General features: G+C 38.9%; 1 protein-coding gene across 4 annotated transcripts in view; it reads right to left on the bottom strand.

Annotated features, from left to right (window-relative positions):
* The window catches only part of NDUFAF5 (NADH:ubiquinone oxidoreductase complex assembly factor 5), a 32573-nt gene that overhangs the window by 7687 nt on the left and 12403 nt on the right, over positions 1–12483 (bottom strand). For 3 of the 4 annotated variants that reach the window (XR_009522103.1, XR_009522104.1, XM_060031252.1), the window contains exons 7-8: positions 10625–10822; positions 6625–6685 (exon numbers count right to left, since the gene is read on the bottom strand). Coding sequence is in view for 2 of the 4 variants with exons in the window: in XM_060031252.1 (XP_059887235.1) it covers positions 6625–6685; positions 10625–10822 (259 nt within the window). In the remaining 2 variants the exon portion in view is untranslated. Of the gene's footprint in view, positions 1–5003; positions 5094–6624; positions 6686–10624; positions 10823–12483 lie in introns of all 4 variants that reach the window. The other variant, XM_060031253.1, reaches the window with a different exon arrangement.

The following is a 12483-nucleotide window of genomic DNA, read 5'->3' as shown; positions in this document are numbered from 1 at the left end:
TAATGCACAGAAATCCCTTGCATTCTTATACATTGATGATGAAAAATCTGAAAGTGAAATTAAGAAAACACTCCCATTTACCATTTCAACAAAAAGAATGAAATATATAGGAATAAACCTACCTAAGGAGACAAAAGACCTGTATGCAGAAAATTATAAGACAGTGATGAAAGAAATTAAAGATGATACAAACAAATGTAGAGATATACCCTGTTCCTGGATTGGAAGAATCAACATTGTGAAAATGACTCTACTACCCAAAGCAATCTACAGAGGCAATGCAATCCCTATCAAAATACCAATGGCATTTCTCACAGAACGAGAACAAAAAATTTCACGATTTGTAAGGAAACACAAAAGACCATGAAGAGCCAAAGCAATCTTGAGAAAGAAAAATGGAGCTGGAGGAATCAGGCTCCTGGATTTCAGACTATACTACAAAGCTACAGTAATCAAGACAGTATGGTATTGGCACAAAAACAGAAATATAGATCAACGGTACAGGATAGAAAGCCCAGAGATAAACCCATGCACGTATGGTCACCTTATTTTTGATAAAGGAGGCAAGAATATACAATGGAGAAAAGACAGCCTGTTCAATAAGTGGTGCTGGGAAAAATGGACAGCTACATGTAAAAGTATGAAATTAGAACACCCCCTAACACCATACACAAAAATTAACTCAAAATGGATTAAGGACTTAAATGTAAGGCCAGACACTATCAGACTCTTAGAGGAAAACATAGGCAGAACACTCTATGACATAAATCACAGCAAGATCCTTTTTGACCCACGTCCTAGAGAAATGGCAATAAAAATAAACAAATGGGACCTAATGGAACCTAAAAGGTTTTGCACAGCAAAGGAAACCATAAACAAGACGAAAAGACAGCCCTCAGAATGGGAGAAAATATTTGCAAATGAAGCAACTGACAAAGGATTAATCTCCAAAACATACAAGCAACTCATGCAGCTCAATATCAAAAAAACAAACAACCCAATCCAAAAATGGGCAGAAGACCTAAATAGACATTTCTCCAAAGAAGATATAGATTGCCAAAAACACATGAAAGAATGCTCAACATCACTAATCATTAGAAAAATGCAAATCAAAACTACAATGAGATATCATCTCACACCGGTCAGAATGGCCATCATCAAAAAATCTACAAACAATAAATGCTGGAGAGGGTGTGGAGAAAAGGGAAACCTCTTGTACTATTGGTGGGAATGTAAATTGATATAGCCACTATGGAGAACAGTATGGAGGTTCCTTAAAAAACTAAAAATAGAACTACCATACGACCCACAATCCCACTCCTGGGCATATACCCTGAGAAAACCATAATTTAAAAAGAGTCATGTACCAAAATGTTCACTGCAGCTCTATTTACAATAGCCAGGACATGGAAGCAACCTAAGTGTCCATCAACAGATGAATGGATAAAGATGTGGCACATATATACAATGGAATATTACTCAGCCAAAAAAGGGAACAAAACTGAGTTATTTGTAGTGAGGTGGATGGACCTAGAGACTGTCATACAGAGTGAAGTTATTCAGAAAGAGAAAAACAAATACCGTATGCTAACACATATATATGGAATCTAAAAAAAAAAAGAAAAAAAGAAAATCGTCAGAAGAACCTAGGGGCCAGACGGGAATAAAGATGCAGACCTACTAGAGAATGGACTTGAGGATACGGGGAGGGGGAAGGGTAATCTGGGACAAAGTGAGAGAGTGGCATGGACATACATACTCTCCCAAATGTAAAATAGATAGCTAGTGAGAAGCAGCCCCATAGCACAGGGAGATCAGCTCAGTGCTCTGTGACCACCTAGAGGGATGGGAAAGGGAGGGTGGGAGGGAGACGCAAGAGGGAGGAGATATGGGGATATACGTATATGTATAGGTGATTCACTTTGTTATAAAGCAGAAACTAACACACCAGTGTAAAGCAACTATACTCAAATAAAGTTGTTAAAAAAGAAAAAAGAATAAGAGACATTAAAGACTAAAGCACATGGTTTGTGTAAAAGGCTTTACAGTAAAAATAAGAGAAGCACTGGCAAAGCCTCTTAAAGGTAAATATTAGACAACAGTTCCTTAAAATACATGAACGATTAAAACCCTTAAGGGAAGGGGAGTTATCAACTGGAAAGGGGCATGAAGCAACCTTCTAGGGGCTGGAAATGTTCTAGTCTGTGGTTTATATAGTACTTAAAAATACGAGCAGCTGTACAGTTAAGATTAGTGCATTTTACTCAACATCTATGTAATTTCAGTGGAAAAAAATGCAGAGATCAAGTATGCAGTATAGGATTTAATCACTTAATTCCAGATTAAGTGTGACCATGGACAAGACACTCAACTTCTCAATGTTTCAATTTGCTCATCTGTAAAATTAGGATATTAGAAAACCTCACAGAATTGCACTTAGAACAGAATAAGTTCTGTATTTTTAAATCAATGGGTGGTAACTTTTTCCAGCTGATAGGTCTAATTTCTAGTCTCTTTCTCTTTTCCTTCTTGAAATGAATCATGAACACAGCATTTATTACATAGCAGAACAAAACTAAATGCTGTATTTGAAAAATATTTTTGTCAGTAGAGTCTGAATGATAAATCGTCAGCCTATCACCACCTCTCAAGCCTTCGGATGAAGGGTCTCTGTGATTACAGTAGGAGGAGCCAAGTGCACCTCAGGAGGGGCTGTGTGATTTATTATTGGTCCCCCGTCACCTTGAGCATGCATGTTAAGGCTGCCAATCCCTGATTAAACTAGAATGAGTGAAGAGTGACTTAAAATCTTTTGCACAGTGAAGGAAACCATAAACAAAACGAAAAGACAGCCCTCAGAATGGGAGAAAATATTTGGAAACAAAGCAGCTGACAAGGGATTAATCTAAAAAATATATAAACAATTCATGCAACTCAATATCAGAAAAAACAAACGACACAATCAAAAAATGGGCAGAAGGGCTTCCCTGCTGGCGCAGTGGTTGAGAACCTGCCCGCCAGTGCAGGGAACACGTGTTCGAGCCCTCGTCCAGGAAGATCCCACATGCTACGGAGCAACTAAGCCTGGGCGCCACAACTACTGAGCCTGTGTGCCACAACTACTGAAGCCCATGCGCCTAAAGCCCATGCTCCACAACAAGAGAAGCCACTGCAATGAGAAGCCCGTGCAATGCAACGAAGAGTAGCCCCCGCTCGCCACAACTAGAGAAAGCCCACACACAGCAACAAAGACCCAATGCAACCAAAAATTAATTAATTAATTAATTTTAAAATAAATGGGCAGAAGATCTAAATAGATATTTCCCCAAAGAAGACATACAGATGGTTAAATACCGTATGCTAACACATATATATGGAATCTAAAAAAAAAAAAAAGGTCATGAAGAACCTAGGGGCAAGACAGGAATAAAGACGCAGACCTACTAGAGAATGGACTTGAGGACACGGGGAGGGGGAAGGGTAAGCTGGGACAAAGTGAGAGAGTGGTAGTGTATATATGGACATATATACACTACCAAATGTGAAATAGATAGCTAGTGGGAAGCAGTCACATAGCACAGGGAGATCAGCTCAGTGCTTTGTGACCAGCTAGAAGGGTGGGATAGGGAGGGTGGGAGGGAGGAAGACGCAAGAGGGAAGAGATATGGGGATATATGTATACGTATAACTGATTCACTTTGTTATAAAGCAGAAACTAACACACAATTGTAAAGCAATTATACTCCAATAAAAATGTTAAAAGAACCCCAATGCAGCCAAAATAAATAAATATATTTATTTTTTAAAAAGGCACATGAAAATATGTTTAACATCACTAATTATTAGAGAAATGCAAACAAAAACTACAATGAGGTATCATCTCACACGGGTCAGAATGGCCATCATCAAAAAATCTACAAACAATAAATGCTGGAGAGGGTGTGGAGAAAAGGGAACACTACTACACTGTTGGTGGGAAATGTAAGTTGGTAAAACCACTATGGAGAGCAGTAGGGAGGTTCCTTAAAAAACTAAAAATAGAGCTACCATATGATCCAGCAATCCCACTCCTGGGCATATATCTGGAGAAAACCATAATTCAAAAAGATACATGCACCCCAGTGTTCACTGCTGCACTATTTCCAATAGTTAGGACATGGAAGCAACCTAAATGTGCATCAACAGAGGAATGGATAAAGATGATGTGATATATATATACAATGGAATACTACTCAGTCATAAAAAAGAACGAAATAATGCCATTTGCAGCAACATGGATGGCCCTAGTGATTGTCATACTGAGTGAAGTAAGACAGAGAAAGACAAATATAATATAATATGGCTTATATGTGGAATCTAAAAAAAGGGTACAAATGAACTTATCTACAAAACAGAAATAGAGTTACAGATGTAGAAAACAAACTTATGGTTACCACGGGGTAAGGGTGGGGGAAGGATAAATTGGGAGATTGTGGTTGACATATACACACTACAATATATAAAATAATAAGGACCTACTGTATACCACAGGGAACTCTACTCAATACTCTGTAATGGCCTATTTGTGAAAAGAATCTAAAAAAAGAGTGGATATATGTATATGTATAACTGATTCATTTTGCTGTATACCTGAAACTAACACAACATTGTAAACCAACTATACTCCAATTAAAAAAAAAGTGTGACTACAAGAGTAAGTTTTTGACTACATATCTTTCCCCTTATAAAGCTGACAGAAGCACCGTACTCAGAGGAGGCTGAATGATAGGTAAAATGGACTTTGTTACAAATGGGCAGCTACGAGAAGCAAGAGAGTCAGTCAAGAGAGTGCCAGAACAGGGGTCAAGAAGGCAAGAGTTTAGCACCCAGTTCCACCACTAACAGGCAAGTGTTCTCTTTGGGCATAATATTTCTGACTTGTAGGACAGGGGTAAAGTAGTTACCAGAGGGTTATTACAGAAGCAAGTGCAACAGTGCAACAGTGCAACAGTCGGCAGCCTCACCTCTTTCGGGGTTGGGAGGTTGGGTTTGTGTCCTTGCTGCTCCTCAAAGCTTCTCCCAGGCCATGACCTCTCTACTGCTTCCAACACCACCTATTCACAAATGACTCACAATGTTTACCTGGGCCAGTAGCCTCCTCTGAGCTACACAGCCACACACTCAACTGCCTACCTGACGTCTTGTTTCAGCTATTTCAAAAGCGTTTCCAATCCAACATGCCCAAGTGTGAACTCAAGAGCTGTCCCTGCCCATACTTGGTTATCTTCTACTGTTTCTCTATCAATGAAGGGCACCATCTATCTGGATAGGAGAGCCAGAAACTCAGTGCTATGTTTGAAATGTCTCTCTCCTTCATCGGCCCATGTGTAATCCATCAGCAAGAACTGTCACAATTATCTCGTAAACATGTCCAGAATCCATTCACTTCTCTCCATCTCCACTGCCACCACCTTAGTCCAAACCACCACCATTTCTCAGTAAGCTTTGCAGCTGTTAAGTCTCCTACTAGTTTATCTGCCAATCCATTTAAAAAAAAATACAAATCTGACATCATGACCCCTCCCCCCATTAAAATACCTCAAGGGGCCTTTTAAGATAAAGACAAACAATCTTAACAAAGGTTACAAGGCCCCCATTTACCTACCAATTTAATCAGTCAACTTTTCTTTTTACTCCCTGTATTCTGGCCAAAATGCCCTTCTTTCAGTTCTTGCCACGTTCTTTCTTGCAACAGGGCCTTTGCACATGCTGTTCTCCGTGGCTGGGACTCAATTCCTCCCTGCTTTGCCTAGTGACCCCGCTTCATTTTTTAGGGCACAACCATCACTTCCTCAGACAGGACTTTGTTGACTCTCCCACACCAGGACCTATCCCACCTAACCCCCTGGCAACCCGCAATCCTACACTAACCCAACTACCTGCTTTCTTTCTACCTGTGCCTGGATCTGAGCTGCCAAGTGTTGCTGGAGAAAGTCACTGAGGTGTTCTACCACCCTCATATGCTCCTTCAAGAAAGTCCTGCCAGGACAGGAATAAAGACGCAGACGTAGAGAGTGGGCTTGAGGACACAGGAAGGGGGAGGGGTGGGCTGGGACGAGATGAGAGAGTGTCATGGACATATATATACACAACCAATTGTAGAATGGATGGCTGGTGGAAAGCAGCTGCATAGCACAGGGAGATGAGCTCGGTGCTTTGTGACCACCTAGAGGGATGGGAAAGGGAGGGTGGGAGGGAGACGCAAGAGGGAGGAGATATGGGGATATTTGTATATGTATAGCTGATTCACTTTGTTATACAGCAGAAACTAACACAACACTGTAAAGCAATTATACTCCAATAAAGATGTTAATAAAAAAAAAGAAAGTCCTGCCAGCCTTTCACAGGCAGTCACAGCTCTAAGTTCCTCTACTTCACAGCACTTACCACAATTCTAGTTTAACGTTTATCTTTGTGGCAGCTGCCTCATGTCGGCCTCACCCATTTTACAGAATAAACTCCATGAAGACAGTCCGCTTTCTCCTCACCCAGTGTATCTCTAGTGCTTGGCCCCAGTGCTTGCCATAGCCAGCCCTCAAAATACGACTCTCATATGGAGTCTAAAAATTCTTTAAAGTGTCTTACCTTGTAAATCTTCCATCAATTCAAACATTCCAGGATAGTTAACTTGAATTTCATCAGTGTCCTATTCAAAAAGAAAGACAAATCCTTTGGCATTCATTACCAAAAATCCAGATTAGAAAAGAGGTTGTAGAGATTGCCCAGACCAATCTCTCACGGTAAGCAGGAATCTTCTTTACAGTATTCTTCACAGACGTCATCTGGCTTACACTTGATTTACAAAGATTTCAAATTGCAGAATAAATGCTTGCCATTCTAACAGTAATCTTTCTATAACTCCATCAACTGGTTCTAATTCTCTCCTTGGGATTAACACAGAATAAAGTCTATTCTGTACTCTGCAAACAATTACCCTTTTCTTCAAGTCTTTGAAAACTCTTCCAGGACACTATAATTTTTTTAGGGGGAGGGGTTAGGCTTTTAGACAAAATTTATAGATCCTTACATGTGCTGACTTCATTTTTCTCTACATAGTCAATATCAATCTCACTCTCTCTCAAAATGTGACACGCAGAATAAAGCCAAAAACGGTCATCTCCCAAGATGCTTTCATTCTACTCCCAGTGATGCAGCAATACTACACAGACTAGTTTAGGAAAGGGCACATGGCTGGCACATACAGTTTATTTCTCAAGTGAACTGCTGAGCAATGATACCCCACTCTTTTTGAAGTTTGATACAGGAGTTCACTGTTGGTACAGTGGCAGAGACCACTGATGCTCCCCAAACATCCAGGTACTCCTTGACACTTCACAACCCCAGACATTTCTCCTGGCAAAAGAAAAGTGAGGTGGAGGCAAGGTAATAAAGAGCTAGTGAGCCTTTTCCAGGCCGTCTCTGCTGCAGTGACCATAAAGGATACAAGGCCGAGATGGCACAACTACAGGATGGAGAGGAGCTGCCCAACCAGCATGGCTGTGATGTGAAAAACTCCTGTGTTAACCACTCAGATGTAGGAGTTTGCCTACACTGGAAACTAGCCCTGAATATAGGACACTTTTTTTTCAAGTTTGCTATCAAAATGCTGCACATATCTCAAACTTCATCCTATTGGCACTAACCACTTTTGAAGTATCTAGATCTTTTTGTATTCTGTAGCTTTATCTAATATGTTAACTACACCTCCCAATTTTGGACTTTAATGTTGCACAGAATCAAATACAAAACCCTAAGGAACACTTATCAAAAACATCCATTCTAATTCCTAAAGAAATGCAAAACAAAATGACCAATTACTATTTTAACATTAGAGATACAAAACAAAAGTATAAGCAGCGGATTAACATACACTGTTGATGAGGCATGTCAATTAATGCTACCTTATGGACAGTAATTTTACTGTCAAAATTTGAAATGCATATTCTTTGACTAGGCAATACCATTGCTAGAAATTGATCTGACCGATTATGTAAAAGAAAATTCACTGCAGCATTTTTTGAAAGAGTATAAAAAAAACAAACAACAAACTGGAAACAATTTAAATGTCCATTTACAGACAGCAGGTTAAATAAAGTATATCTATTCAATGAAATACTATATAGCTGTCAAAAAAGAATGTGGTAGATGTATGTTTGTACGGGAGGATCTCCAAGATATGTTATTGTCTGGGGGAAAAAAAAGAGTGCATATAGAAAAAAGCAAAAGAGTATATATTGTTGCATGTGTACATTTAAGTGATATAACTGTACTCCAGTCTGTGAGGAAAAAGTGTTCTGAAAGGATATATAAGACAGTTAACCAAAGTCATCCTTGTGGAAAGGAATGGGGTGTCAGAAGGCAGGAGGAGACTTCTGTTCATTTTGGACCCACTGTCTTATTCTCTCTATACATGGTTTGTTTGTGTTTTTTTTTCATTTTTTTAAAAAACATATGCATGGATCAGGTTGTATGTGCACTTTTTAATAAGATCATCTCTGGATAGTCCCTTGTATATATTTTTCTACATGGGGAAATTATTTTTAAAAAGAGATTCTAAGATTAAAAATAAATTTCCTCCCAGCTAATGCCTAACCATTAAACAATATCCTTTGAAAACAATTCAACGAAAGCAACTAAAAGCACCATCTCCTTCTCAATCAAGAGTACTACAATAGCCTTGTCAAAGGTCTTATTCAAATTAAGATGGGGGACCATATTTGCAGTTTTCTTCTAATATACTAGCCTGGAAACCATTCTAAAAGGAAATGAGCTTCATTAAGAATGCCAACTAACTCTAAAAATAATTCACTAAGAGGGTCATATAAATGTAAATATAATTACATGATATTAATTTAACTTGATTTCACTTTACAAATAAAAATCCATCGCAGTATAAAAGTAACATATCTAATGTATGAAACATAAACCTGTATAATTGATTATCTAAAAGCTTTCTTGCATGGGAGTTTTAGAAAATGAATTAGGATGCAATGTTAATACAGCACTTTAGAAACAATGTATATGTCTCAAGGAACAAATTTCTATAGAATTTATATATTAAATTAGCAACTAATTTTATAAACTATAGAGAAGATTATACAGCAATATTTTTGCATTATATTAATGTTTGAGTCATTCTGCTCAATTTTGGAGAAGTATATGGAAGGTATTCTGAATTATTTGAATTCCCAATTAACAGAAATGTAGGCTATGAAATGTTATAATGTCAGGTTAAATATTTTTAGTAGAAGTCTTTCTAGAACACACAACTCACTTTACAAACATAGAAAACTGCAAGTGGTTAACATAATTTAACTTTCTTTCGATGACTCAGCAGAAGTCTCATCTTTTTCCTAATGGGCAATGAATTTTGAGTCCCTTAATACTGCTGACTAACCTGTTTGACTGGGCACGAGTTCTTCAACATCACTCCGTGAGGGTTGTCGTCAGTTCCCAGTCTCTGTCTCTTCCCTTCCCTAGAAGGGAAACCCCTTCCCAACATCAGAGGCCCTGCTGGTCTACGCTCCTTGCTTTCTATCAAAGCACGGAAGGATATGACAAGCCATTTTCGGTAGGTTGATTTTATGAAACACACTCACACTACATCTCCTTAAAAAGTTACTTTAAGTTTACAGTCTCTAATTATGCAATGAGAAGCTTTCTTCATTAAAAAAATTCCTATCTCTTCTAATCAGGTTTAGAGATGTTTTTAGGCCTGAGGGGTTTGGAAAATCATGGCAAGTCCATTCTCTGGAAGGCAGTAATGACATCTTTTAGAATGACTTTGTTGCTGAAGGAGGTTTGAAGGGGGAATCCCTGTCTGGATGCGTCCCTGCGGGAAGCCTTGGCCTGGAAAGTGTTAGGAGTAGAGGGAGGAGGAGAGAGGAAGGCAGGAACTAGGACTTATTGAGCATTTATTGTGAAGGTCCAGGTACTTTACACCCTTTAAATTATTTAATCCTAACGGCCACCTGTGGTGAGTAACATTTGCATTTTTTTTTAAAAATGAATGCTCAGAGAGGTGAAGTAAACCCCCCAAATTCCCCTAGCTAGTAAAGGGGCAAGGTAAGGATCCAAATTATACTGTCAGACACCAGCACCCTGCACCATCACTGCACCATGGTGACTCCATGTTTCTTCATCGCTGATGGTCTCGGGTCCTCTTCCCAGATCTCTCCAGTCCTGATGGTGTACAGCCCCCTGTCCTCCCTTCTCTACCTGGATCTAACCCAGGGCCTCGTGAATGCACGCTCTCTCATTTCTGCCTCACACGGCACCACTTCACTTGAGGGCTGGTGGTAGAGGCAATGCTGTGAATGCTCCCGTACACCCGCTTCCCTCCTCCTCTGGGATGCTCTAACTCTCATGTTACACCTAACTCTGGATTTGAAGACTGTGATGGAGTAGCGTGTCTTAGAAAATAGCCTCCTTGTTAACTGAGGTACACTCTTTGTTTGAGTTACTTATTCAGGTAATGGATAATAGAAGTTTTACATTCCTACCTTGTGTCAATCAAGATAAAAAGAGAGAGTGATTATTTCTGAACTGTGTAATTAATGGGTTACTCAATTCTCTTGATAGTTACCACAGTCAGCGTATTAAAGCCGGCTCTCCCGAGCAGATGTCCTAGGTCATTGACAGCAGTGAAAGGAGAGACGTGTGGAGAAAATCCTCCTTCCCTTTCTGTTTCCGCTAACTGTAATGAACACCGGAGTTCATAGAGAGTGTCACCTCCAAACAATGCACCAATAAACACTCCATCTGGTTTTAAAACACAATGAATCTGAAATAAATATAAACAACAAAACTATTCAAAATTTTACATATAAAAATGTTAAAAGGATATATGGTATCTAGATCAATATTTTATGATTACCATTCTTATTTTGTCAAATTAATAACCAGATAATTTATTAAATAACACTTAGACAACCAACTATCAGAAAGGCATTGCAGTATAATATTGTTGTGAAGATAGACATTTACTGATAGTGTTAATATCTATAAAATATTTTATATGTTTTTAATTTTTTATAATAGACAAAACTGACTCTTATAATCAGTAAAATATTGAAAGAAAAAAATTTTAAAGTGTGGTAGAGTACAAAAATCACCATCCTCCCTGTATCCGTGCCCTCTGAAACGCTGCTCAACAACAACTCCCATTAAGGGATGGAGGCTACTTCCCCCTCCTGGAATCTGGGCTAGCCTTGTGACTTGCACTGACCAAAAGAATGCAGAGCAAGTTGACAGTGTGTCAGTGTCAAGCCGAGGTCTCTATGGCCTTGCTGCTTCCACCTGCTCTCTAGGAGCCCCGTCTGGCCACCACGTTGTGAACAAGCCTGAGCTGGCCTGGTGAAGGATGAGAGATCAGCCAGGCGTCCCAGCTGAAGCTATCCGACAGCTCCAAGACAATCCATTGGCATATCAGACACACGGGTGAGCCAAGCCAGACCCAGAAGAATTTCCTAAGTCCAGCTCAAATCCCTAATTCACAAAATTGTGAGCTAATTATTTTTAAAACAAAAAGCTGAGGTGGCTTATTATGCAGAAAAAATTGATTTACAGAGAAACCATTATGATTCACAACATTAATCTAGTAACATTTTAGTTAAAATATTAACATATTAATCTAGTAACATACAGAATTAAGAAGTAACCAACTTATTTTTCAGCTTTAAAACAAAAACCAGTTTTAATTTATAACTTGAGCAAAATAGCAGCCAGAATGAATTCCAGATCATAAATGTTTACTCAATGACTCTTAGAACTACAATCTTTAACTAGTTTTGACTCTGACTATTCTCAACAACGAGGAACATTACAGGACAGGGTGGATTCTGAAGTACATCAGAACCCAAATCACAGTAGGCTCTTCTTTTTTTTTTTTTTTTAGTAGGCTCTTCTAATTCAAGTATGCATCTTGGATTTACATTTAATACATTATGAAGCAATTACAAAACAGTATATAAGCAAACCAACTGTAAAATCTTTTGGTTTTTTTCTTCTGCCCCTTTAGTGTTACTTCTTTCTCTTGCCACCAAACTCTAATATAACGCACCTAGAATTTAGTCCTCAGCTCTCTTCAACTTCTCTCTACCGCAGAGGGCTTATCAGTTCCCATGGATTTCACAAGGATCACTTTCCAATCTCTACCTTGAGCTTCCCAGAACTCTAAATTTGTCTTTAGCTGCCTGTGCGCCATGAATATCTGTCTCTTGATAAACTTACTCCCTCCCCTTCCCCAGTACATCCAACACACACACAACACTTTTTCTCAAACCAACTCCCTTTTCCAAATGCCATATTTCTGTTAATTACCATTTTCTATTCCCTTTATCTGATCACTACCATTCTTTCCCCTACTTTTACTAATTATTCTCCAGTCATCCAGACTCAAAACTTTAAGGCAAGCTTTGACTCCTGACTCTTTTTGATCTTCAG

Source organism: Delphinus delphis, chromosome 15 (genome assembly GCF_949987515.2).
Source record: "Delphinus delphis chromosome 15, mDelDel1.2, whole genome shotgun sequence".
NCBI lineage: Eukaryota > Metazoa > Chordata > Mammalia > Artiodactyla > Delphinidae > Delphinus > Delphinus delphis.
This window is presented reverse-complemented; position numbering and strand designations above follow the sequence as displayed.